Source organism: Jaculus jaculus, chromosome 5 (assembly GCF_020740685.1).
Source record: "Jaculus jaculus isolate mJacJac1 chromosome 5, mJacJac1.mat.Y.cur, whole genome shotgun sequence".
Taxonomy (NCBI): Eukaryota; Metazoa; Chordata; class Mammalia; order Rodentia; family Dipodidae; genus Jaculus; species Jaculus jaculus.
This window is the reverse complement of record NC_059106.1, coordinates 35963716-35990125: the sequence shown is the minus strand read 5'-3', so window position 1 is coordinate 35990125 and position 26410 is coordinate 35963716. Positions and strand designations below refer to the sequence as shown.

General features: G+C 39.7%; 1 protein-coding gene across 2 annotated transcripts in view; it reads right to left on the bottom strand.

The window, feature by feature from the left end:
* Positions 1-5209: 5209 nt before the first annotated feature.
* Positions 5210-26410, bottom strand: part of LOC101613057 (contactin-associated protein-like 5) — a 408379-nt gene continuing 387178 nt past the window's right edge. For both annotated transcript variants that reach the window (XM_045151145.1, XM_045151146.1), the window contains 3 exons: positions 13200-13418; positions 11393-11464; positions 5210-8013 (listed from right to left, as the gene is read on the bottom strand). In XM_045151145.1, coding sequence (XP_045007080.1) covers positions 7820-8013; positions 11393-11464; positions 13200-13418 — 485 coding nt within the window. In that variant the 3' untranslated portion in view covers positions 5210-7819. The remainder of the gene's footprint in view (positions 8014-11392; positions 11465-13199; positions 13419-26410) is intronic.

Below are 26410 nucleotides of genomic sequence, written 5' to 3'. Positions count from 1 at the left end.
AAGATATCGCTGCGATCATGGAATTTGGATTGAAAGTCTGACCAAAAGTTCTATTCTTTTCTATCTACATGACCTTGCTTCTTACATTCTCTGAGACAGTGCTTCATCTGGAAATTAGCAAAGAAGGAAAAAGTTCCTTCTCTTCAAGGCTGTACTATCAAAATAAACAGGGTAAGTTTAGCACAGTACCGGTGACTTTAAGATTTCAATAAATAGATTTATTGATTTGAGTATTTAATTTCTTTGTCACCTATATATTATCTATCAAGATATCAATCAATCTATCATTTACAAATCAATCAATATATTATCTACCATCTATGTATTATTATTAGCTGTTTTTGCAATGCTGTGACCAAATAACTGACATAAGTGATCTAAGGAAGGCATTTTTGTGATCATTGCTTCAGAAATGTCACTTCATCATGGGAGGTGTGTGTGTGTGTGTGTGTGTGTGTGTGTGTGTGTGTGTACACAGAACAGCGTGATTCGCACCATTGTGGCCAGAAGCAGAGAAGAGGGCACACAAGGGAGCCAGGAACAATATAAATCCTAGACCTATCCCCAGGGACCTGCTTCCTCCAGCCAGGGCTACTTACCTCTTAAAGTATCAGAGCCTTAATATGTTACCAGCTTTGGATCAATGCTTCAAAATGTGAGCCTTTGAATAACATTTCCCATTCACACTATGTCATTTTCCCACATTTTTTTTAATGCAGGTATTGTACCTGCAGCAGCAGTCACTGTGAGGCCATGAAGCAACGACCACTTTTTGTGTAGAAGATAACATTCCAAAGCGCTCCTCCTGGCCCTTTAGCTCTTGCATTCTTTTTGTCACTTCTTCCACAATGGTCGCTGAACTTTGGAGAGCATGATATAGATGGTCATTTAGTGCTGAGCACTCACCCACCACTTCTCAGCACTTGGATGAATTTTGAGCCTCTCCAGAAGTCACTGCCACTTGAAAAGAGAAGCTTCTCTAACCAAAAGTGAGAGTAGCAGTGATATGTGGGCATATTACTGACCACTATTGGCTAAGACTGTAGATGACTGCTATGCCAGCAGGATACGTGACACTTTCCAGAACTATGACACTTAGTCAGAACGGAGGAGACTTAGAGTTCACCTCTAGATTGATTTCTCACTGGCCTGCAACCAAAGCATGTGGTATCTTCGGCAATGGGGTCTTACTGTCTGGGAATCCAAGAGCCTTGTCAGTAGCCTGCATTGTCTTAGGGGCCTTTTGGGCCTTCCTGACCAACAACTCACTGGCAGATGTCCCACCTCTGGAACTGGGAATTTTCTATGACAACATTTATCTGTTATTCTTGAGTCACAGCTATCCATTTCTCATTCCCAGGTATACCTTAGTCATGAACAATTTCCAGAATTGTCACACTGGCTCTTTCTTTTTGCCTTCTTTCAAATGTTGTTTTTATTTATTTGTTTGAGAGAGATGAGGTGGGGAGAGATAGAGAGAGAGAGAGAGAGAAAGAGAGAGAGAGAGAGAGAGAGAGAGGGAGAGAGAGGGAGAGAATGAGAATGGGCATGCCAGGGTCTTTAGCCACTGCAAATGAACTCCAGACGTATGTGCCACCTTGTATATCTGACTTACATGGGTCCTAGGTGATTGAACCTGGGTCCTTTGGCTTTGCAGGCAAGTTCCTTAACCACTATGCAATCTCTTTAGACTTCCTTATGGTTTTAAAAAGGGTAAATAATTGTTTCTGGAGAGACTGAGATGCCTGCAGGTTGTGCAGCATAGTCCAGAGATGGAGCTTCAGTGAGTCAAGAGCCTGGGGTGGGCTTTCCAGTGATGCAGCTGCCTTTGAGTCATCCATGCTCCTATAAACAACCCCTCACCCTGCTGTGTAAGTAACTCTGATATAAACTCCTTCGTTCACCAAAAGTGGCTGTTGTACAATCGCACATTCTCACTTGTCTGTGCACTATGAAGTGAATGGACATGCATTCACCTTTTCAAGGAAAAAGTTTCATGTGACAAGGTTTCCTCTGGGATGCTCAAACCAGGATAGCACCAGAACTCTGAAAGTAATTTTTTACCAGGTCAATGAATTTGCTGTTATATACTTTCAGAAGTACATTCCAGAAGTACAGTTGGGGAGCACTGAGCTGAGCAATGAGAGACCACCAAGACATCATTTCAACTGTGTTGAAATCAATAAAACCAAGGAGTAGGAGTTTCATGTTTCTCCACAGGTCATGTTGGCTGGGAGTGAATGGTCTAAAGAATCAGAATGGGAGCTCAGGGATTAATACATCACTTTTTATTAACCCAAGAATAACACTGTATGACTCATTTGTTTTCCACACAAAATGATAAAAAATTCTTTCTTTATTAAATATACAATATTTGCAGATAAGTCTTTTTTGTACAACAATAGCCATAGAAAACAGAAATCTAAGGCTAACTCTTATTTTCCACATATAGCATATTAAGACATGTTATATGGTCTACAAAACTGACTTGGAATGAGGCAACACCACTTAAGGTTCTGTTATAGTAACGAAGGTCAAAAGTTCCAAATGCGTAAAGAAACCAGAAAATTCACCAAGGAGATAGCCTACTTTATCTTTTGTGTGCTTTTATCAGAATAAGGCAGGGGTGGGGGTCCCTTTGTACTTTACTTACTGATTAAAAATTATCTCTTCTGCTGTCTCATTATTCACAAATATGAGTCTGAACATGCCAGAGAGTCTAATTTCCCATTTAAAATGGGCATGGTAAGACTTTATCTTAGGTATTGGAAATTTAATGAACCAAGTCTGAATTGTTACCTGTTCTTATAAATCAGGTTTTCTTTAAAGGTGACTGTGTATTTATTTATATATGTCCACCTTCCTGCAATATGCTAGTTGATAATGGCAAATGTCTGTTCAAGACAACCTAAGATAACGGGAAGCCTGTTGATTGCCAAATTCAGGAAAACAGTCATGGTCATTACACCAAATACAAAGTCCCTCTCAGGATACAACTATGCTACTTTAATCAAGGTTGAGTATTGTTTTGCAAGAGTGTTTAAGGCAGGACAAAGTTATACTGGTAGATACAGTACTCAGAGAGAAGAACTAAGCTAATATTTCATGTACACCTTTTGGACGATGATGTGAAAGTATGTCTAGTCAGATTCCTAAACCAGCACTGGGAGTGACTACCAGTGAGGAGGCCTTTCCACAAGGCTTCAGGGTGGCACAATGCCCTTTCTGTACACCCTGTGCCCCTTTTGAGTCCTTTGAGGTTGACTGCTCGGTTCGGAAACATGGGACAGTATGAGGCTAATGAAAACAAGAGACCAAATAGTAATGTTTCTTTGCCTACCAAAAAGAAATGTGTATAGAATATCCTGGAGAATACTTGAGTGACAACCTATTATTTTATACATTGTGTGTGTGTGTGTGTGTGTGTGTATGTATGTATGTATATAGTATGTATGTATGTATGTATGTATGTATGTATGTATGTATGTGTATAGGTTGTACTTTTTCTTTTTTCAATGGTTCAACTACTTGGAACTGTGAACACATTGCTGAGAAGGAAGCAACCACCATCTGCAAACCGTGAGGCTCAAGGAAGACTGTGAATGAGGCATAGCAGTAGATGTCAACTAGATGTTAAAATCAGTGGATGAAAATGTTGGATTACACTATGTGTCTTTTAGAGGAGCATTTTCAAACTGTATTGGGGATATGAAATAGCACTCAATTATTCTAAAGTATTATACAAGTTTTGTGTTTTCTCTGTACCATCTTCCATTAACCTCCCTTGCCACTTGCAAGTACAACAAAGCCAGTCTATTTACATAGTGTACACATGACCTGTGGGACAATTGAGGACTAAACATATGCAAATTATAGTTTCAGTTTAAAAAAATCAGTGTATCAAAAGCATCTTGGCAGGCTCATGTTGTGACAAGGGCTTGTTGGATGGTAGCTGTGAGAATTCAAAGGAAGTGAGGGAAGTTGGCAGACAAATTGCCAAGGCTTTTCCTGAGAAACAGTTCCACAGACCTGATTCCTATGTCCCTGGATATCATAGAGGATATGTTTTAATTTAATCTTCCCAATGGGGCTACTCTAGATGAATAATGTTATGAAGAGAGAGGACATTTTGTTTAATCCTGTTCCTACTTCCTTGTGGTAGTTATGATGCAGGGTGGATGTCTGGATAGTGGCACGTCCATTATGAATGAAGAAAGCAAAATTGTTTAAAAATTTCAGCCCCAGGATCCTTAAAATAAATCTAGGTTAAGCTATTTTTGAAAGTATGTCTAGAAAATGACAAATGTCTATTTCTCTAGATGAATTCTTGGAGAAGCCATAGAAATCTATTTTATTCATAAGAGTGAATAATGCTGTCCATGTTAAAAATATATTAGGGTAAGCAAGTATACTATTGCTTACACCAATAGATTCTTTTGATATAAATAATATCAATGAAACAGTCACCAAGAATATGAAATCACATAGGTATTTTTAGTTTTATCATAAAAATCCATAATTCATAAAAGTTTTAAATATTTTTTTATAAACACCTGTAGCCAGACTAAGTGGTAATGAAGTGAAGATTGTGGAGGTCAAGGGGACCAGAACATGCAGTCAAGAAACCTAAATGCCAAAATGAGGAAAGGTAGTCTTTGAGTCTTGTTTTAAATCATAATCACTTGAAACACAAAATTAATTAAATAAAACCAAATGGATCTTGATAACAGGCAGAACTGTTTTTTGTCTGTCTTTTTTTTTTTTTTTTTTTTTTTGAGGTAGGGTCTCACTCTAGTCAAGGCTGACTTGGAATTCACTATGTAGTCTCAGGGTGGCCTCAAACTCATGGTGTTCCTCATGGTGATCCTCCTACCTCTGCCTCCCTAGTTCTGGGATTAAAGGCATGCACCACCATGCCCAGATAGAGCTGTTTTTGACTAGCATGTGTTTTGAATACTTGGTCCCCAACTGTTGACAATTTGGAAAGTTGATGGGCCTTTAGGAGGTAGAAATTTGCTGGAGGAAATGTATTACTGGGGGCAGACCTTGAACTTCAGTAGTTCAGCCCACTGGTTGTTCAAAGCTAGCTGACTCAGAGTGCCTCCTTTGAGTTGCTGTTTAGGTGTGACCCAGAATTCCTGTTACTGCCATCCTTTCCCCACCGAAATGAAGCTTCTCTCTTAAAACTGTAAGCTGGAAATATATCAGCTGCTGCTGGTTGGGTGTTTTTTTTTTTTTTCCCCTAGCAACAAGAAGGTATCTGCTACATAGATACAAAGTGTGTGGGGAGGAGGCATCTTGCTTGCTTCTTACCTTGCAAAGGCCATAGAATTCCCTGGGGTTATGAAGTTACTCTGATTTAGCCCTGAGACCACAACAATGGTGTGCAGATTGCACAGCCTTGGCATTCCTCAATCTGCAGTGTTCTGTGTCCTTATCTACAGAGTGTGCACATGCAGGGAGAATGTCAGTAGACTCTGGAGCACATGAGGCAGTTATAGATGAATTTCATAACTCTATGTAAGTGTGCATATGTGGATGAGGAAGTCAAATCCTCTGAGGTGGCTTTTACCAGTCCTCCATTTTTTTCCCCTACTAGAATCTTGTCAGCAAATTATGACCTTGCTTCATAGGGACTTGAATAAGTTTGAGGCCCTATACTATGATTCACACCCTCCTTTCCCATTTCGTTACTAGAGATGCTAAACTTGAATTTCAGGGTGACTTTTATTTCAGGTAACAAGGGAATATCTAGCCATGCAAAAGGATGACTTATGAATATTTTTATAGAAACAGATAATTCCAAAGCCAAAATTGCAGAAAGGGTAAGGAAAGGCAGAGGGATATACCATTTAAAGATCTTTCATTTTTAAGTGGCCATTTTTCTTTTTATAAAATTAGAAAAAAAAATTTAAAAGCATCCTGGTATCCTGCTAGAACCACTTTGAAATAAATTTTCTAGAAAAATGAATAGTGGCATTCTAATGATGAGGTGATAAAGTAAGAATTCACAGAAAATTTTAAGGAGATAAAATGTGTCTAGAATAACATCTTGAAGTTATAGAGTAGGATTATGATCTCAATCCTTACCTCAAGCTCTGAAAGTGGAAGGAAAGCTGTGGGTCTGAAGTGGGATAAAGCTAATGGGAGACTCATTGGGAGCATCATGTGGAGGAATGTCAAATGGGCAATCATGACATTAAGGAAGAACATGATAGGCAGTGTACTGGCCAATCTCAAGGCTGGCCAGCAGACATGTGGTGTTTGTTTTGCAAATGAAATCTTCTCCAACGGGAACTAGCCACTTCTTTCCACATTTGAGGATCATCCTACTGGCACTTCTAATATCCTGGAGCATTTACACAGTTTCTCCCTTATCTTTTTCTCCAAGGTGGCCAGAAGGCAGACTTAGGCACATTGCTACAACAAGATCATCAGGAGTCTTCTCACTACCCCCCAGGTGTATCAAGATGCCTTCTTGAAAGGATGAGTTAAATATTTGGTTACCAGATGGGTCCAATGCTAGGGGTGGTCACTGTCTTATTTGGTCATGTGATAAATGCATGGGTGTGGCGAGGAGTGCCTTTAATCCCAGCACTCTCAGTGGTATTAGGGGGGCTGAGGGATGAAGAGGGTGCTGTCAGAGGTAGGAGGGTCACTGTGAATTCGAGGCCAGCCTATGACTAATTCCAGGACAGCTTGGACAAGAATAAGACCCTACCTAGAAAAAAAGAAAGAAAGAAAGAATAAAGAAACAAACTGTGACTCTGGTAGAGGGGATAGGAGACCACATACAACATCTCTTCTCAGCCTCTTAGAAAACAGCCAAAAGTGACTTCACATCTGTTTTACAGTGTGATACCTGAATGTGCTTTCTTTACCAGATCTTCCAGGAGTGCAGGAAAGGGGGAAATTCTGCTTGGTATTTCTCTTCTTTCATGAAGTTATTTTTCAAAAAGTTGATCTAAGATGGCTTTGGCTATTCCATGGTGTCGGTTACTATCTTAGACTTTTGTTTGAATTCCTTTATACTGGTGCAATGTGTGCTCATATTTCTATATTTTTCTTCACTTAAGCTAACATCTTACACAGTTGAGGAGATGGCTTTGAATTGCATAATATCTAGCTCCTCACAGTTTTCTGAAACCTCTCTGTTTCAAGCTGTTGTTTCCATGTTTCTCCTCCATTTTATCATATGATGCTCTGAAATATTGGCCTCAAGGAGTAAGGCAAATGATCACTACAATCAGAAATCCTATATGTGAATATGTTCAGGCAATCAGTGTCATTGTGAGAAAGGTTTTGAGTCAGGGTAAAGGGCTGTATATGGTCATGAAGTCAATACCACAAACATCTCTCCTGCTCCTTGTAAATACCACCAAATCAAACAGTCTTTGAACAAACTCATCCTGCCCTGGGTTCCCTTGCACAAATGAACTGGAGGTGGGGTGGGATGTCGGAATGGCTATAAAATGTCTAAGTCACAGAACTGAACTAAAGAAAGCTTGCAAGACTGAATGGCTGCCAAACCAAAGAGCGCATTTTTAAAAGTGGAACTCAAAAACAAGTACGCTTGGGGGCACACATGTGCCTCTTCCTTGCCTAGCCTAGTAAAAATCATTGTCTTTAGCAGCACTTTGCAACTCGGTCTGTCTGGTCTGCCAGGTCTCCTCAGCTGGGTCAAAGGGATCAATTCTGTTTCAGTACATGAGTGGCAAATTAGAGAAAGAGAATGCCAAAGTTAAAAGACAGAAGAGGAAATGAAAAAATAAAAATTGACAAACACCCATAAAACACGATTAGGTGAGCCTGCAGTCTTTCAGATGAAATACTCTCGTTTACACTCACTCACTGTGTTTTGTAAGTCAATATCATTTCTAAAGGAACCATCCAAATTCTCAGGATATTCCTTCTTCATCTGGCTGGTATGGTGGGACTGTCTGTGCTGGTGGAGGATGCGGGTCATGATGCCCAGGATGCAGAGGATGATGAATATCACCATGGCAACCACTCCTGTGCAGAGATAAAAGAGAAGAAATTGTCACAGAAACAATCCAATCTAGACAGGAAAGTACTTTAGAGAAATAAAAGCAAAGCTATAACTCTGTCACAGAAATAAAGCCTTGGCCATGGCCTTTAATTATTATGAAATCCTTTCTTACAGAGTACCAAGGGAGGAAGCCAGTTTGATTTCTGGAAGGTTTTGTGGAGAGCCTAAGAATTCCCTCTTAGCTGGGAGTGGTGGTGCATGCCTTTAATCGTAGAGCTTGGGAGGCAGAGGTAGGAGGGTCACCGTGAGTTTGAGGCCACTCTGAGACTACATAGTGAATTCTATGTCATCCTGGGTTAGAGTGAGACCCTACCTTGAAAAAAATAAAAATAGTAAAAAGAGAAAAAGAATGCCTTCTTATAAACATGGAGTTACAAAAGAGCAAAGTGTTTCTGTGTTTTGTATCCTTTCCTGCATGCATATGTATGTGGTGTGCATGTATGTATGGAGGCCATTCATATACACAGGGATATGTGTGAAACCAGAGGTTAACATCAGTGTTCTTCATCATATGCACTCCAAGTTGCTTTTGGGGATAAGGTTCTTTTCATCATATGCACTCCAAGTTGCTTTTGGGGATAAGGTTCTTTTCTTGAATCCTGAGCTCATTGATTCAGCTAGAAGAGGAAGCCAGTAAGCCACAGAGATCACCTGTTGTCACCTCCCTTGCACTGGATTACAGGTACGTACAGCTCCAACCAACCCTTTCCTTGGTTACCATGGATCTAAACTGGTTGTCTTAATGCTTGTACAGAAAGAATTTTACCCACTGAGCCATCTCCCAAACCCACTAAAGCAGTTCATGCAAATATATTTTTTAGATATGCATTTAAAAACATGCCAACATTATTTATAGTTATAGTTCATTGCTACCAAGAAAGTAAGTCAGAATTACATGAACATGCTAGAAAATGGCACTTGGATCCCATCAGCATCAATGCTTATTAAACAGATATTTTGTTTTTGTTAAAAAAAAAAATTACAAGGAGGACTGGAGAGATGGTTCAGCAGTTAAGACAGTTACCTACAAAGCCAAAGGACCCAGGTTCAATTCCCCAGGACCCAAGTAAGATAGATGCACAAGGTGGCACATGCATCTGGAGTTCGTTTGTAGCGGCCGAAGGCCCTAGTGTGCCCATTCTCTCTCTCTCAACAAATAAAACAAAAAGTTAAAAAAAATTACAAGGAAAGAAATGTCTACCAACAACTGAGTGCATTCCTGTACTGCTCTGTACTCTGGTAGACACAGATTCATTCAGCTCTAGGGTATCTCTATCTGTAGTCAGAGCCAATTGAAATGGCAAACTTCTGCCCTATTCTGTCATTCCCACCCCAAACCCTTATTTCAGTTGCGTGTGACACTGCAAGTTCTATTTTATAAACTGTCCTCATTGGCTCATCCCCGCCTTCTCTAGAAAAGTCCTTGTGACCGGGAAAATGTTGAACATGTGCAAGTGGGAGAATATGTTGTCACTCAAAGTTAGGTGTTCAGCATGAAAGCACTTGAAAATGTCTTGCCTGCATGGTGGTTCATAGTTGTGATACCATTACTTGGGAGGTTGAAGAAAGAGGATAAAGAGCTTGAGGCCAGTCTGGGCTACATAGTGAAAACTTATCTCAAAAGAAACAATGACAAAACACTGAAAATAATTTGAAAATGAATAATCATTTCCCTTTTTGTAAATTGCAAATTTGGATGCTTTGTTTTCCTAAGTCATGTAAATACTGAAGAAAGTACCTATTATTGAAACTTGTTATTTGCCACTGTTCATTATGAGTTATATAAGCATAGACATAAGAAAGTTAAAGGTATTGGTGACATGTCTTCTGCCAAGGGTTGAGACCATAGTTGAGATTGCTTATATTTTTCATGTATTCCTAAATCGTTGTGTAACAAAATGTTCTGTAAATATTTTGGAACACGGTGGAGTAAGTCATCTAGAGTGATAACCTATAACTAACCCGTGCGGCAGTGATGGACTCCCAGGAATGTGCTGACACTCTGTGACGTGAGAGAAGGTTGTTTGCTAATGCCGTCAGTGAAGGGGTTGTAGAGAGCTGGAGGCTGTCCAAGCCTCCAGAAATCTCTGGGGGAGGAGGAGAGATTCAATAATTTTCCTACTCTTAAGGAGATTCAAAGGAGCTTGCAAGGAGGACAGTATTCACAAAAGTCTTTGGTTTATTTGTCAAATGAAAAGTTATGGGAAGAGAAAGTTATAGAATTAGTTATGGCATTTCCTGATGCCAAATAAAAATCAAATCTAACCTTCTTCCCTGGAGTAGAACTTAGCTCTGGTGTTTTAAGGGCTTCTCTAAGGAAAGGCCGTCGTTCCCCTGCCTTAGGATGTTACTGTGGTGGCGTGCCCTCTGCTTCCTTCTCGGAACATGCTTTTCTGCTTTCTGTAGGACTTCAGTTTGTTTGCCCATCTCCTCCTCAACCACTCTGGGGGTTCTATGAGAGCAGTATCCACATATCTTCCATACCATATCCTTGTATTTAGCACAGGTCCTGACCTGGAGCTGAGACTCGTTAAGCAGAAGTTAAATGAATGGATTCTGCAGACTGTTAAAACACTCCATCTGGTGTGGATCCGTTCACCCCTGCTGCCAGAAGGCAGGGCTGGGGCACCCAGTGGAGAAGCAGCTCTTGGATGGAAATTAATTTTATTTCTCAAGCATGTCTCATTAAGCAAGACTTGGGAGTCATTCTGTATTTCAAGGCCCAGGTTGGAAAATCAGGCGACTGCAGGCAGCAGCCAAACTGAGGCAGAATGAAAAGGGGTGAGACCAAGAAGCTGTGAGGAAACAGAAAAGCAAGGGAGAGCACTGGGAGCTGGTCTCATAGTAGAACAGGTACCATCTGCATCTGTAAACAGATGGCTGCTGGATTTGAAACTATAGTCCTGTGGGTCTCACTTGCTCATTTTATCTAACCCACATCACTTCATAGAGGAAACTCAGTAAGGATTGCAACTTCGTCCATCTGTCTGCCCTAATGTCATTCTCCCCATATGTAATTTTATTTGTCCGCTGTTTGTGCTTTGGGAAAGGTAACAAGTACATGCGCTGAACAAGATTCAGACTGCCTGACTACAAGGGAATGTGCCAGCTTTTGACCCAGTGCTCAGTTGCCTGGTGAATCTGAGGGAAGATGAAGCCATAGAGATGCTGTCACTGAGGGAGAGAGCCTTTGATCATGCATCACACATGACTTCATGAAAAAGCTAATAGTCTGACAGACATTGTGTGGTCTGGGTATCACATGGTCATAGGTAAGGAAGGCTTCAGACAAGTTTCTCCAAAGGAGAGGATTATATATACCTTCCCTCCCTTCAACATTACCTGCAATGATTGCTGGGTCACTTTGGACTGCATTGGTAAGTGGTTCTTGCTCATCTTTCTTTCCAAAGGCATCTAAAAAAGCCAAAGACACAAAATTTCCCTCTTCAATCAACAGGTATGGAAAGAAGATGTGACAAACACCTCTGAGTATAATTACCAAATTCCCACCAGTAGGTGTGAGTTGTCATTTTCAAAGGAACATAAACAACAACAACACAAAGTATGCTTGCCTCTTTGCTTGAGGGTGTTATTCAGTTGCAGGAGGCTCCTGCCCATTGATAGAGAAGTACAAAAACACTGCAGATTTAGCACCCTCGGGAGAACAACTTCACTGTACATACATCACTATGTTTATTTCAAATACACTGCATTCAATTTTAAAGGTACACCGACCTGAGCCTGAGTCATTGCTTCAACATGTGTTTTTCTGGTAGAATGGCACAAACTCCATTATTAAGTAGCAATTTGCACGCATATGAAAAGTGAGCAATGATACTTACATGTGTGTGCGTTAGGGTGAATATTAGGCATTAACAAGCAGATATTGCCATTATTATTGTGATTTTTATCAATAAACGATAAGATGATCATCATTCTTGTATTTTACTGATAAGGAAAATAGATTGAAGATATTGAGTAACTCAGAATTTCAAGCAAGCTATCCAGATGTCACAGTCACTCACTACCACCAGCACGTCGAGATCAGAGAGGTCCTGGCCCTAGCCCAACTCAGCCCCCTCTCTTGGATTCAGAATGGTGCCTGGCACATTGTGGATCACTGAGTTTGCTGCTCACTACAAAGATGCTGATGATGTTACATGCACACATGTATATGCCTGTGCATCCTAGGCACACAGGGAGACATTAAGCTCCAGAAGCAGAAGACCAAGTCCTTCACCATAAGTCCATGGAACCTGCCAATCTCGCATGTGGAAGATGTTTGGGATTTTTTTTTTCCTAGAACTGAGTGAACAGGGTGTAGTGCATTAGGGTGAAATCAGGTCTTTACCTAAGATTCATGAAAATTGATTTGAGAAAAACTAAAACAAAAGAGGCTCAGAGGTAAAATGGGAAAGACATATAATTAAAAATGGCTGGTATGGGGCAGGTATTCTGGGCTGGGGACACTGATAGCATGGTTTTAATGAACAAAACATTAGCTGTAGAAATGAATAATACTGGGAATCTCCTTCATGTGCTGTGCTGGCTAAGATCGTTAACTTGATATGACATAGAATTACCCAGGAGACAAATCCTTGGGTATGTCTATGAAGGAGACTATAGGTTAGGTTAGCTGAGGTGGGCAGAACCCCTGCTATGTGCATCAACGTTCCATGGGCTGGAGATGAAGGCTAACAATATTCATCTCTCTGTTTCCTGACTGCAGACCAAGTGTAACCAGTTGCTTTGTGCCTTCTCTGTCATGATGGGCTGTATCCCCTCAAACCGTAAGTCAAACAAAGACCTTCATCCCTTACGTTGTATCCTTATCTGGACACAAAAATGAGAAAAGTAACTACTATACAAGCTAAAACAGTATGCATGCATGCACATTTGAAGCTGATGATAGTGTGTGTGATTGGCTAATCTCTGGAAGCCCACTCAAAAGGATTTGAAATCACTATAGAAGCACATCTCAGGTGATGTAGATAGCATCATGAGGAGTTAGTCATGATTTATAACCATACATAAACATAAAAAGCAAGGAACTGAGTTATATTAATCAGCCTTTCAGCCCAGAAGCTCTTTAAGACACTGAGAGCAGTGGTGATAACGGAAGCCACCTGAGGCATCCTCTGTGATGTACCTGATGCAGAATGCACCGTGGTCACTACATTAACATCGGAGTCCACCATGGAGCTACAGCTGGATTCTGTCAAGGTCCCTCGGACGGTCACAGGGGCGATGGTGGCGTGGCGCAGGGCTGCCTTCAGTGGTGCTATGTGGTTGTACTGGACGGAAGAAAGGCAGCCAACAAAACCCAAGGTGTTTGCCTTAGCAATTTCAGAATCCAACCCAAGAGTCTCTGCAATTTAAAAATAAACATGTCTTACTTCTTTTCAAAGTATTCCATATGTCGTCTTTGAGTGTTGTCTAAAATGACAGAAAATATCCAAAGAAGGAAAACTGTCCCTTTACCACCTCTCTTCAACTCTACCCTCACAGGTCTAGCAAACATTTACATTTCATACTTCATATAAAACTTCCAGTACAATCTCTTCTTTGGCATAAAAATGTTTCATGCTTCACAATTTTCCTTTATATGTTTTATGAAAAGTAGAAAGGGCTAGATGTTTGATAGAATTTGTTTCACTAGAGTATCATCATTTAAACATAGGGTAAGTGATTAGAGCCAGTATTACAGTGATCATTAGAACATTTAACTGAAAATATATTAATGGAAAACTAGTAAGAAGGACACAATAGGATTAGAGATCAAAGTAGTCCTCCCTAAAATATACCGTTTAGTGTGTCTACAGCTGTGAAGACTGACTTAACATTTCTACCAGTTTGTTTCTTTCTGTCCATGTGGTTACTAATTGGGTAAAGTAGCTTTTTTTCTATGATAGTGTACAGATTCCCATAATATTTCCAAGACTGTCTAAAAAATGAATATGCCATCTTTTCAGATTCACAGCAAGATCAGATAATTCATGTTTTTCAGGACTAGTAATAGTGTTATTCAATATTTCATTTCTTTCTATTAAAAGAGGGGATTTAACAAATTGATAAGATGCAATTACACAAAGCTGGACTGCCTAATAAACTATATTTTATTTTTATTTATTATTTGAGAAAGAGGGAGGAGAGAGAGAGAGAGGGAAATGGGTGCGCCAAAGGCTTTAGCCACTGTACATGAACTCCAGATGCGTGTGAAACCATATACACCTGGCTTACATGGGTTTGGAGGAATGTAACCTGGGTCTTTAGACTTTGCAGAGAATGGGAATTCCAGGGTTTCTAGTCACTGCAAATGAACTCCAAAAGCATGCATCACTTTGTGCATCTGGCTTATTCCAGTACTGTGAAATTGAACCTGGGTCTTTAGGCTTTGCAGATGAACACCTTAACCACTAAGCAATCTCTCTAGCTCCACAAACTATATTTTTAAGGTATAATAGTTTTACTGTAACTGGATGATTCAACTGGTTATTTTATTATGGTAACCTTTTCAGCTTTTGGAGAAAGAGTGTCAATTTTCCTACTTACCAGCATACATTATCATTTTATTTTAATTCCTAAAAGATCAAATAGGGGTTTACTGATGTTTAATTATATATTATGCTGGAAGTACTAAGGTAGAGGTGTAAAGAGAGGATATGGAACATAAATTAAAAGTCCTTAATAATGTCTTCTCTAATCCTGGCCTCATCCTATTGCCTCCCTAGAAGTTCTATGTAAACCAATTTATCATTAGTCTTTCCTTGTATAAGAAGACAGTAACTGTGTATAACTTTATGTGGCCACTACCACTCAATAACACAACATTAAACAACTTATATTAAACTTTTAAAATGCAAGTTTGTTATCTTTCATTTCTGCTCGTTTTCTAACACACAGTCTGACACAGCACTCACTGTGGTGTCAATGGGACTGAGCTTCTGCTGAAGTGTCTGTGGATGATACATTGTCCCCCCTTGCCTGATCCTGTAACCTTTTGCATTTCATGCCTTTTTCCTTGTTTTAAGACAAGCACTACTCCATTTCTCTGTACCTTTCCTCACTTCAGTTCTTAGTTCTCTTCTTTTTTAAAAAAATATTTTATGTATTTATTTGCAAGCAGAGAGAGATAGAAAGAGGTGAGAAAGACAGGGCATGCCAGAGGCTCCAGCTGTTGCAATGAACTCTAGTTACATGTGCCACATTGTTCATCCAGCTTTACCTAGGTACTGGGGAATCAACCCATGGTCATTTAGCTTTGCAGACAAGCTCCTTAACCACTGAACAATCTTTCCATCCTCCTGGTTCTTTACATTTTGTCCCTCTTCCATCTCTTAGGACCCTTCTGAGCATATCAGTTCCATCCCAACCACCTAAAATAATATCTGCATTTTAAGTAGAGATAATTAAATGTTCATTCTACCTGCAGCCTCAAGTCCTCATGACCCCATAACTTTTCATATGTTCTGGGGATTAGAATGCAGACATCATAATGAGTCAGTATTCTGCCTAAGAGTCCATGTGCGAGATTGTGTCTCAAGTATGACATTTTCCAGATTGTGAAAGTGAAAATCCCACATGGGTGTGGTATCACTCTTCCTCAAGTGTAAAAGAGCACTGAGGCATAGAAGGAAACTTCCAGCTTCTAAATATTCAAATAAATATCCTTCCATCATGGTATGCACTCAGGAAAAGAGCACATAAGTGTATTTTTTATAATCATCTTCAAAATATGGTATTACTTACAAGATTCTCAAACATAGTTATGGAATAGTCTTTCAGAGTTGGAGCAGACTGTTCACAACTAGCTGGTATATGAGATAGAAATCAGTGTAGCCTGGCATCATGTAGAAAATACAGCAGCTACTGGTTGGCGGTTAGTAAAGGGAAGAATTAGATACCATAAATGTTTGGATGATAAAGCAAATGATCAGAGAATGGAAGTGTAAAGTGGCATGACATTTTGGCTGCAGGAATGCAAAAAAGCCGAGTGACATGGCATTGAGCTGTGACTTAAGGACCATGGTCAAAAGTACCAGCTGTCATTCCCAGTATTCACTTGGAAGAAAGCCTAGTTAAGCAAAGGACTTTGAAGGACATGTATAGAGATTATTATGAATAAACACTAAAGGTACAAAAATAGGCACATAGGGAAATTGGGCAAAACATCAGAAAATGACATTCTCTCCTTAAGTAAGGAATGCATTGGATAAAGTCTTATCTCTAGGGAAGAGAGGGGTTTTTTTGTAGATATATAAAAGGATATAGACCTTGAGTTGTTTCTAAAAAGGAATAAAGAGAAGCCTAGGATTTGAGATAATGATGTTCTTGGTAAGGATCTATCTGATCACCACATTAATGGTAAAGCAAAAATAATGATAATTTAACATAATTTTTTCTTCTCATGATAAATGTAACCTGATATATACTAAAGGATAATTAATTGCTCAAAATAAATAAAAACTTAAAAATTTCAAAATTTGCCACTTACCAGGTATCCATAATAAAGCATTATAATTTTTACCAGCATGTATTCTTTCCAATCATTTCAAAATCCTCAGGCATTCATTTTCCTACAATTTGTACAGATTAAACTGATACTCAGAGAAGGTAAAGATGCAAACCAGAGATTATATGACAAAGTTGAGGGTTGAGCCATCTTTTTTTAAAAATTTTTTTTGTTTTATTTTTATTTATTTGATAGTGACAGACAGAGAAAGAGGCAGATAGGGAGAGAAGAGAGAGAGAATGGGCGCAGCAGGGCCCCCAGCCACTGCAAATGAACTCCAGACGCGCACGCCCTCATGTGCATCTGGGTAATGTGGGTCCTGGGGAATTGAGCCTCGAACTGGGGTCCTTAGGCTTCACAGGCAAGCGCTTAACTGCTAAGCCATCTCTCCAGCCCGAGCCATCTTTTTTAAAGCAATGCTGTCCCTCAAAACAATTCAAAATAATTATTATCTGTATAATGAAATAATTTTATGTTAGGTAAAAGGAATAGAAAGAATAAACCTTAACAGACATTCTATGTTATTGTAATATTTCACAGAAATGTCTAAACTCTGTATTTTATTAAAAGCATAATCCAATCCATTTAATTCAGTCTTTTGGTTATGATTGTATTGACTTCAGGAATTAGCTGAGGGAACCATTTTATGCTCTGAGCCTTCTGTGACCTAAAGCAGAATGAAAAGCGTATATGGAATCTGAGTGGCCATGTTTCTTTCGTTGCCCCTTGCCACAGTGTCTGTTTTGCTTATAATGACTCCACACACTTCACAAGCAGGGAATGATGCAGATCTCTGCCCAGGTGCAGTCTGCCAGGTTTCTTTCATTAGCCAAATGTCTTCAAAACTTCTCTGAGCTCCTTCCCCAGGAAGGTGTTACCTTCCTCTACATTTAACTCACATGATTTTCTTTCTGCCTGCTATAAAATTTTATAAATTATATATGTGTATATATGCATGACTATTGAATAATCTTTTGTGTACTGTTATAGTCTATAATTTTCAAGAAGAAATCATGCCAATTTGCATAAAAGCACCTGCTTAAATCTTAAGTTAATAATTTGGTCAGAAATGTTATTAAATAAAGATTTTTAGATGTTTGAAATGTTCCTTGTTGCATAGTCTAGTAGAAAGTAGCTCTTGAAAAACTCTTCCCTCTTTAACTTAAAATGTTTACAGGAAAAGAGCTTGATAGAAGAATGTTATCAATAGATAGAAAATTATATATAGGTAGATGAGTATATAGATTATGGTAGATAGACAGACATATATAATGGATGACAGAAAAGTAAATACGTGATAGGAAAGATAGATGATAGATAGACATTTATGATACCATATAAGAAGACAAAGGGAAGAAGGAACAAACAATAAATAGAATTAATAATTAAAAATTCTAACATTTGAGAACTCATTATTTCAACTTATATACAATTCACTAGTTGAACTAATTGAACACATGTCAATTGGATGCTTGGCAACATGCATTATGTAAAGTTACCTCTGCGGATATAATATAATGACTGATGAATTGGAAGGATATTAACAATGTATCTAACTTTTAACATTCTAGGAATAATACTCTCAAGATTTGTTCTGTATTACATTTATTTTCCATATAGAAATTACTTTTCAGGCTCCAACACTGGAATTGGAAAGTAGGTATAGAAATCCACTCCTGTGGGATGGAAAGAGGCAACAAGAATTTCTCTTCTGAGTGTTCAATATTTATTTGACATGAATTAGAATCCAGTAACTGCCAAAAACTGGTTTAGCCTTTTTTTTTTTTGTTTCTTTTGTTATTTAAGGTAGGGTTTTGCTCTAGCCTAGGCTGACCTGGAATTCATTACGTAGTCTCAGGGTGGCCTTGAATTTAAGACAATCCTCCTACCTCTGCTTCCTGAGTGCTGGGATTAAAGGTGTGTACCACCAGGCCTGGTTTAAAAGTGGTTTATGCTTGTGGTTCCTTAATTTCTTAAAGGAAATTAGCAAAACTAGGGCACTTCTTGTCCCAATAGGGATTCCTGTAGCACAGCTTACAATAATCTACCCTGTGAATGCTATTAAGAGGTTCTATGCTTCTATTTTTAAATCCTGGTCACATGTTGATATTTTAGTGGCCCTGCAACAATAATAGTTTTCTCTTCTAAATATATATGCTCAATAACTTTGATCTGTATTACAGATTTTAGTTGTCATGACAAAAGTAGCAATGGTCTCCCAAACAACACAGTTCACATTCCAGTTACCATAATATATCAGCTTTGAGAAGCTGCACACAATAATTCTTTGCTGCTAATTCTTTAACCAGTTACTGCAAAAATACTAGGTGAGTATTGATCAAAGACCCCACTATGGTTAGACATTGTATAATTCTTATTTGGTACACATACACACACACACACACATACACACAGAAAGAGAGAGAGAGAGAGAGAGAGAGAGAGAGAGAGAGAGAGAGAGGGAGTAAAATACACCATAATAGTTATTCTATCAGTGGCCCACATATATGCTGTGTTATACAAATGGATGGTGGATAAAGGATCAGCCAACAATGGTGAAAATTAAAGGTGATGACCCTGGAAGTGAATTGGGAATGCAAATGATGCTGAGAAAAGAAACAGCTGAACACAGAAATGCCAGTCCTGACCCTGTTAGAGAGACTCTCGGTGTTCATATCCAGGAAATGGTAATGATAAAATCAGCATCATGGAGGGAATTGGTTCTGACAACACAAGACAATGTCCCAGAGAGAGTGCTGCTGGCACCATACTTCTCATGAAAGAAACCTTGCAAGATACCCCAAACCATTTAAAGCACAAAGGAGAGAATGTTAGAAGCTAACTCAGCCTTAGAAAAGGGGATGGCAAATCATTACAACCTAGTAGATACTTGAGTAAAGAGAAAGTCAGGCCCTGCTCAAACTGTTCTAAGTAAGTCATTATTATAGAGAAATAGAACATTACTCCTTGATGTTTCTAATGCTTCATGTTACAGTATATTAGTTATTATTTTATGAGTTTTTATTTCACTATACAATAAGAGAATTTTAATGCTTTAGTGAAAGTGTTTAAAGGGCATGGACCTACCATAATATTTCCCATAATTATTAAGGTCACTTTACCCAATTCTAGTTGGTTCCATGTCCTTACATTACTGCGAAGTGAGGACAGCTTGCCTATATACCATGAAAGATTTGTTCTGTGTATGGCACATGCTGCCTCAAGGGCCTTGTGACCCTGGGTGTGGACATTTTCTTGATGCATGCTCCTATCTCCATACACTGCAGCCTTTGGCTTCCCCTTTATAAGATGACTTTAGGAACATCAAGGTGTCAGCACTGTTCCAACCACACAAAACACAAATGAAGAAAGGGAAGGGAATACTTACTAAATCAGGCCTCCTAGAAAATTCTAATGACTGCCATTTATCCTTTGCTAGGACAATGATACATAGTCAAAGACTCATTCTAACCTCAGTGAGTGTGGGAATTGTGTTTTGTTTTGTTTTTTTTAAACCGGGGAAGATTTTTCCTAAATATAAAATGATAAGCAGAAACTGAAACACCACTATATTCCATTAGAAAGAGGAAAATGACTAATGATCTGAAAACAGTCTCTGTGTTCTCTTAGGAAGAGGAGAATGAATATTTGATGATTTGGTAACATTAACATTGTCTGGCTAAATACCTTCTGACAACCTTTTCCTTTTCTTTTCTTTGTTTTTTATTTGTTTGTTTGTTTTTTGTTTTTTGAGGTAGGGTTTCACTCTAGCTCAGGCTGACCTGGAATTCACTCTGTAGTCTCAGGGTGGCCTTTAACTCTCAGCAATCCTCCTGTGTGCTGGGATTAAAGAAAGGCGTGCGCCACCACACCTGGCTTTCTTCTGACAAACTTTATTGGCCATCTCCTCTTTCAATTAAACACCGATGTAATTTTCACTTCGGGAGCAGAGTTTTTATCATTAATAAATCATACTGCCTGGGTTCAACATCCAATTATTCTAGCTATTGACATTATGATCTTGGAAAAATTCTGCCCTCTTATTTAAATCTATAAAGTAAAGATGAATGCACTGCCTGGATAAAGTAGATTAAAGAGAACATTTGTCTTTCTTAAGCCTGTCCCTTAAAGACAGGGTCTATTTCTCTCCCTTCTGAGTCTAAGCTGACTTTTGAATGATTTCTTAGGTAGAACCCATCAGAAATGGGGCTCTGCCAGTTCCAGCACCAGCCTTCTCAGGGACTGGTCCTGGTAGAGATCTTGAGATGGTCTAGAAAGAGATTCTTATTCTTAGCTTTCCAGGTGATCTGCTGTAAGGAATCAAGCATGTGAGTTATCCATCTAGACTCTATAGACATATCTTGCTGCTATGCAGAAAGCATTGCAGGACTTAGTCATCACGCCACCTAGAGGGCACTGAGTGACTTCGTCATCATCATACTACCCAGACAGCACTGAGCAACTTAAGTCTTTATTACAAAGAGCTGAAGGAGCAGCCTAGGAAGCTCCGCCCAGACTCCCAACCTTCAATCTGATGTGGTGCTGCAAAACAGATGCAGGTTTTAGCTCTTAAATGATTTTATAATAGATGCTTAGACTTCTACCTCATATGTTTATTGTGAGGATTGAATCCAATAGCAAAGACAAAGCTCACTTGATTGCTATGTACAAGGTAAATGCTCAATGTTTAACTTAAACCTTATATTCTAAGATCATATATGCCTAAGTGGAAGGCTCCTCCAATGCAGGACTTCTCATGTATTCAGCAGCTCAAGCCTATGTTTGCTGCAATAGATTTTCAGTTAAGATTTTACCTTCATTCAGCTTTTCCATAGCTAGGAGAGGTTGGCCTTTCCTATGGTTGTATAGTCAAATTGTTGTCTGTCTAAAATTGGTAACATTGTAAAATTAAACTTATGCCTTATATACATTTTCTTGAAGACTATATATTGAAATCATAAGATCTTTGGAGTAAGGAAAATCTGTGTGTGCACATTAGGTCAACCAACTAATGAGTTGGTTAATGGCTGCTGTAGATTAAGTTCCCAAGGTCATTCTTAGAGTGAAAGCAGTTGACTTGAGAAATGAAAAAAAAAATGACTGGCAAGGTAGTGGAGAGATTATAAAAGAAAAAAAAAATGCAGTGTGTGCACTAGGAAATTCACCAGCCATCACTGAGGCTCTCCTTTCACCAGGAGAACTCTATCACTGAAAGGGGAGTACATATACCATTCTTATCACAAAAGTGGCAAGAGAGCTAGGATATTTACCTGCCAGCTCATATATAAATCTCTGTGAGATATTCCCAGCAGACATTAAAATTGGGGGCTTTCTGGTCTGCTCTATAGAGAGGCAAAGGATGCTTCCAGACAAAAGAAGACCATGAGCAAAATTTCCGGAGCTGGAAGCTGTGAGTGAGCTGGGATGGTGGTAGAGACATCCAGACATGAAGCCTGATTTTCCTCATCTCTGTGAATGAGCTGGCATGGAGATATGGACATTTAGGATGCACCACATATAGCTCCAGCCAGATACATTAAACCTGAAGTTCCTCACCTCTCAGATCAGGGTGAAAAAATTCAGATTCAGAGGCTGGTCCAGTGAATAAGGTGATCAGATCCCTAGCAATCACATAAAAGTCAGGCACACCTTTAACCCCAGCACCGGGAAGGCAGAATTGAGAAATCCCTAGGGCTCACTGTCTAACTAGTGAAACTGGTAAATTCTAGGTTCTGTATGAGAACATGTCTGAAGAATAAGTTAGAAAGTTGGAAAGATTGCTCAGTGGTTAAAGGTGCTCGCTCTACAAGCCTGCTAACCAGAGTATGAGCACAACAATAAAAATCCATATGCACAGAGGCACATGTATCTGCAATCCCAAATATGTCTACTCATGGGCAAGTTAGTTCAGCCTTCCCCTGGAGCACCCAAGAGAGGCCCTGGCTCAAACAAAATGGAAGGAGAAGGCTAATACCCTCTAACAATACCCAATGACCACATGTGACTGAGGCATGCATGTGTCTATTTACACACACAAACACTGGGGATAAGAGAGGTGGGTGGGGGAATAAGATCAAAATACATTATATACATGGATGAGCATACCCAAGTGGAAAAATGAATAAAAATTTAACAGATAAAATGAAGTAGAGAGAAACTATTGAAAACCCCTGACACTGACCTCTGTGTCCACATGCATGTACATGTGCAATCTTGTTCCTGGTGCTGTGGACAGTGGAGCTTCTCAAGCCAGTGCCTGTGAGCTTATGCCTAATGGCTCACAAACAACTGACAAGTGCAGACTCAACAGAAAGGCAAGTCAAGAAATATACATTTTAGGAAGAAAATGAAGCAGAAAGCTCTTGAGTTGGGGGTGGGGTCCAGAGCAGGTAATCTGCATGATGACTTGGATCAGGTTTTCATATAACCTTGGGAATGAATATTATACATTAAGTTGTGATAGGCTTTCCTGTTTAAGTCTAAATGCATATGTGAAATGTTGATAGGTTGTGGGTCAGAGAGAAGGGCACAGACTCAAAAAGAGCTTGCAGGCACATTATTAAAAAAAATGTCTAAACCATATGCTATTGGTGCAGAACATGGAGTGACCTTTCTGGAATCTGGAAGACAGTCAGTCCCCAGACAGTTAGCTTGTCTAGTGCCAGAAGGCACTGCAAGAGCAACTGGGGGAAAATGAGCAACATCTGTCCAAGCAACTTGTGATCTAAGCTACTCAGCCACAAACAACCTGATGTGATGCTCACACAAATGCAATAGTGGCACTCAGCCATGGTGGGTAACCAACTGCTCTTTGTTTTAATTTTTTAAAAAAATTATTTATTTATTTGAGAGGGAGAGAGAGAGAGAGAGGAAGGCAGATAGAGAGAGAATGGGTGTGCTAGGGCCTCCAGCCACTGCAAATGAACTCCAGACGTGTGCGCCCCCTTATGCATCTGGCTAATGTGGGTCTTGGAGAATTGTGCCTTGAACCGGGGTCCTTAGGCCTCACAGGCAAGTGCTTAACTGCTAAGCCATCTCTCTAGCCCAACCAACTGCTCTTGATTTGGCTAAATGATCTGCTCAGTGGAATGGAACCCATAGCTGGAGCTGGGAAACAAGTCAGATCCATATCCAATAAAAGAGCCCATTCTCCATTATCAAGCTCCCACCAATCGTGGGCTACAAGAGGGCCCACATCTATTAAATTATTTCTAAAATAATGATAGTTATTCCATTCAACTGGTGCTGACGTCACTCTCCATTGCAGAATTTGATTCATTTTTTTCAGATGGTCTCAGTTCCCGAGGAGAGAATCAGCCCATTGCATCTCACCAGGTCCCAACTGAAACCAAGAGTAATTGGGGAAGTGAGCAAGAGTGCCGCTTTCTTGGTGAACTGGTACCAGCACAAGGGTGAAGGAGATAGACAAAGAGAACACTAAACTCCTACCAAACCAGATATCCAGAGACACAGAGGCTCCCAATACCTCTTCACTGAAGTAGACCTAAAATGAACCCAACATGGCTCAGGGAAATTTGTGGAAGAGGGGATGGAAAGATTGTTAGAGCCACATGCAGGGACATTATGCACAGAGACATTGCCTCTGCCCCATAACTGATGGCTAACCCCACAATGCATTCCCCAAATAGGAGGATCCCTGCTGAGGGGTGGGGGGGACAGGGAGGAGGCTAACAATGGTACCAACATGGCTGTATATCCACTGTATACATAACTAATAAAAAAAGTGTAAGAAAAATTTCTAGAAGGAAGAAAAAACAGGAAGTAAAACAGAGTGCTACCTTCAGTCCCTGTCTTGATGAACCAGGTTTAGGCTCAGATTGGAATTCTTTTATCCTTCCAGGGTAGGTTGAGTTCTATGTTCTTTGGAGCCAGTGTTCCTACATACCTACCTACAAAAGATAAGTACTCCCTCCCCCATCCTAATCTCCATTACACCCTCACACAAATATACATTCAACACACACACAATGCAGCTGGAGAAATGGCCTAGTGGTTAAGCACTTGCCTGTGAAGCCTAAGGACCCTCGTTCAAGGCTTGATTCCCAGGAACCATGTTAGCCAGATGCACAAGGGGGCGCATGTATCTGGAGTTCATTTGCAGTGGCTGGAGGCCCAGGCACACCTATTCTCTCTCTATCTGCCTTTCTCCCTCTCTCTCTCTCTCTCTCTCTCTCTCTCTCTCTCTTTCTCTCTCTCTCTGTCACTCTCAAATAAATAAAGGGATACCACACTTACCTCTATGCATACTGTTTATTCCACTCCAATAGAATCAACATGTACCAGAGAAGAAAGTGAGAAAAAGCTGCAGTGCTTAGCTGACATCTGGCTGAAACTTAGAGATCCTGCTAAAAATAACAATGTGCAGGACTGGCTTTAAAATATTTAGGTCAAGAATCTAAGAAACAGCAGAGATAAGAGGGTAGCTAATGCTGTCTTGGTTTAAAGCACTCAAACACCACAATAAAATGCCAAGCAAGAGGAAAAGACTTGTGTAAACATTGATCATGCAAACCAAATGCACTGGCTCATTTTACCACAGCTGTGATCACCATTAGCAAGAACAGCAGGGAAGCGTGTTTTCATTCGACTGAGTAAACACCAGCTACACCACAAACCACCTCTTTAGTGACTGTCTACAAACATACTCCATGCTGTCATCAAAATGTAAAACTGTGGCTTAGAAAAGAGCCCACCAGTGAAAGAGAGGGAAAATGCTGTGTTTAATAATTCCTCCATCTTTCTGTTTAAACTATCAGTGAGACTGTGTTTCACTTTAGGTAAAGTGAGGCTGCACTCTTGATGTCTTGAAAGCTGGATATTCTCATTTTTTCCTGTTCCTCAACTCAACCTCCAATGCTTTCATGGAGTTTGGATATGCCAAAACAGACTGTATCTGTAGACTCCTGTGCCAGAGATTAAAGAGCTTGTAAAAGACAGAGATCTTGAGATCATGGGAGTTTCTCATCTGCCTAGTTTTCTTTTCAGCCTCAATTCCCCAGAAACTTTTTCTTCCACATCTATTTTCAGATCCCTCATCTATAACTGTCTTAGTTTAGCCTCTGAATACAAAGTAACCACTGACTTCTAAGAAATGTGCATAAAACCATCCACTACACACTGGAATCTTCATCAAAACTATCCTCAGGGCTGGAGAGTTTGCTCAGTGGTTAAGGGCACTTGCTTTCAATGCCTGATGGCCCAAGCTCAATTCCCCAGTACCCATAAGAAGTCAGATACACAAAATGGCACATGCTTGAGTTCATTTGCAGTGGCAGATAGCCACTATTCCAATTCTCTTTTTTTCTCTCTCTCAAGTAAATAATAAATAAATACATATTTAAAAATATCCTCATAGGTGATCATGATGAGTGCTGGTTTATATATATGAAAACTGAAGAGCTTGCCATCAGGGCTTCTGTCCACTGTGTTTAAGCCAATCTTTCCAAAACCATGCACTCACCATTGAACTTTCCTATCTTCATATACCACGCAACTTTCAGAGCTTGCCTCTCACATGTACTTCAATTATCCGTTATAATGAAAACACAGCTCATTCTAGATGGAGCAGGGTGTAATAGAAGAGAAAGAATATTTGAAGGGTTGGGAGCGATGGCTGATGGCATTAGCCATCCCTCATGTTCCTCAGAAGCTCTGGCCAGAAGGAGACCTTGCCTAGGTCAAAGCCACCTAAGGCATGAATCTATTAGTGAAGGAAGGCATTGAGAATCAGTGAGTGGCAGCTGAAGCTTTGAATTTATTGTTGTTCAAAGTTATTGACATGTTGAAATGCAAATGACATCACTGATAATGTAGATGAAGCTCAGAAT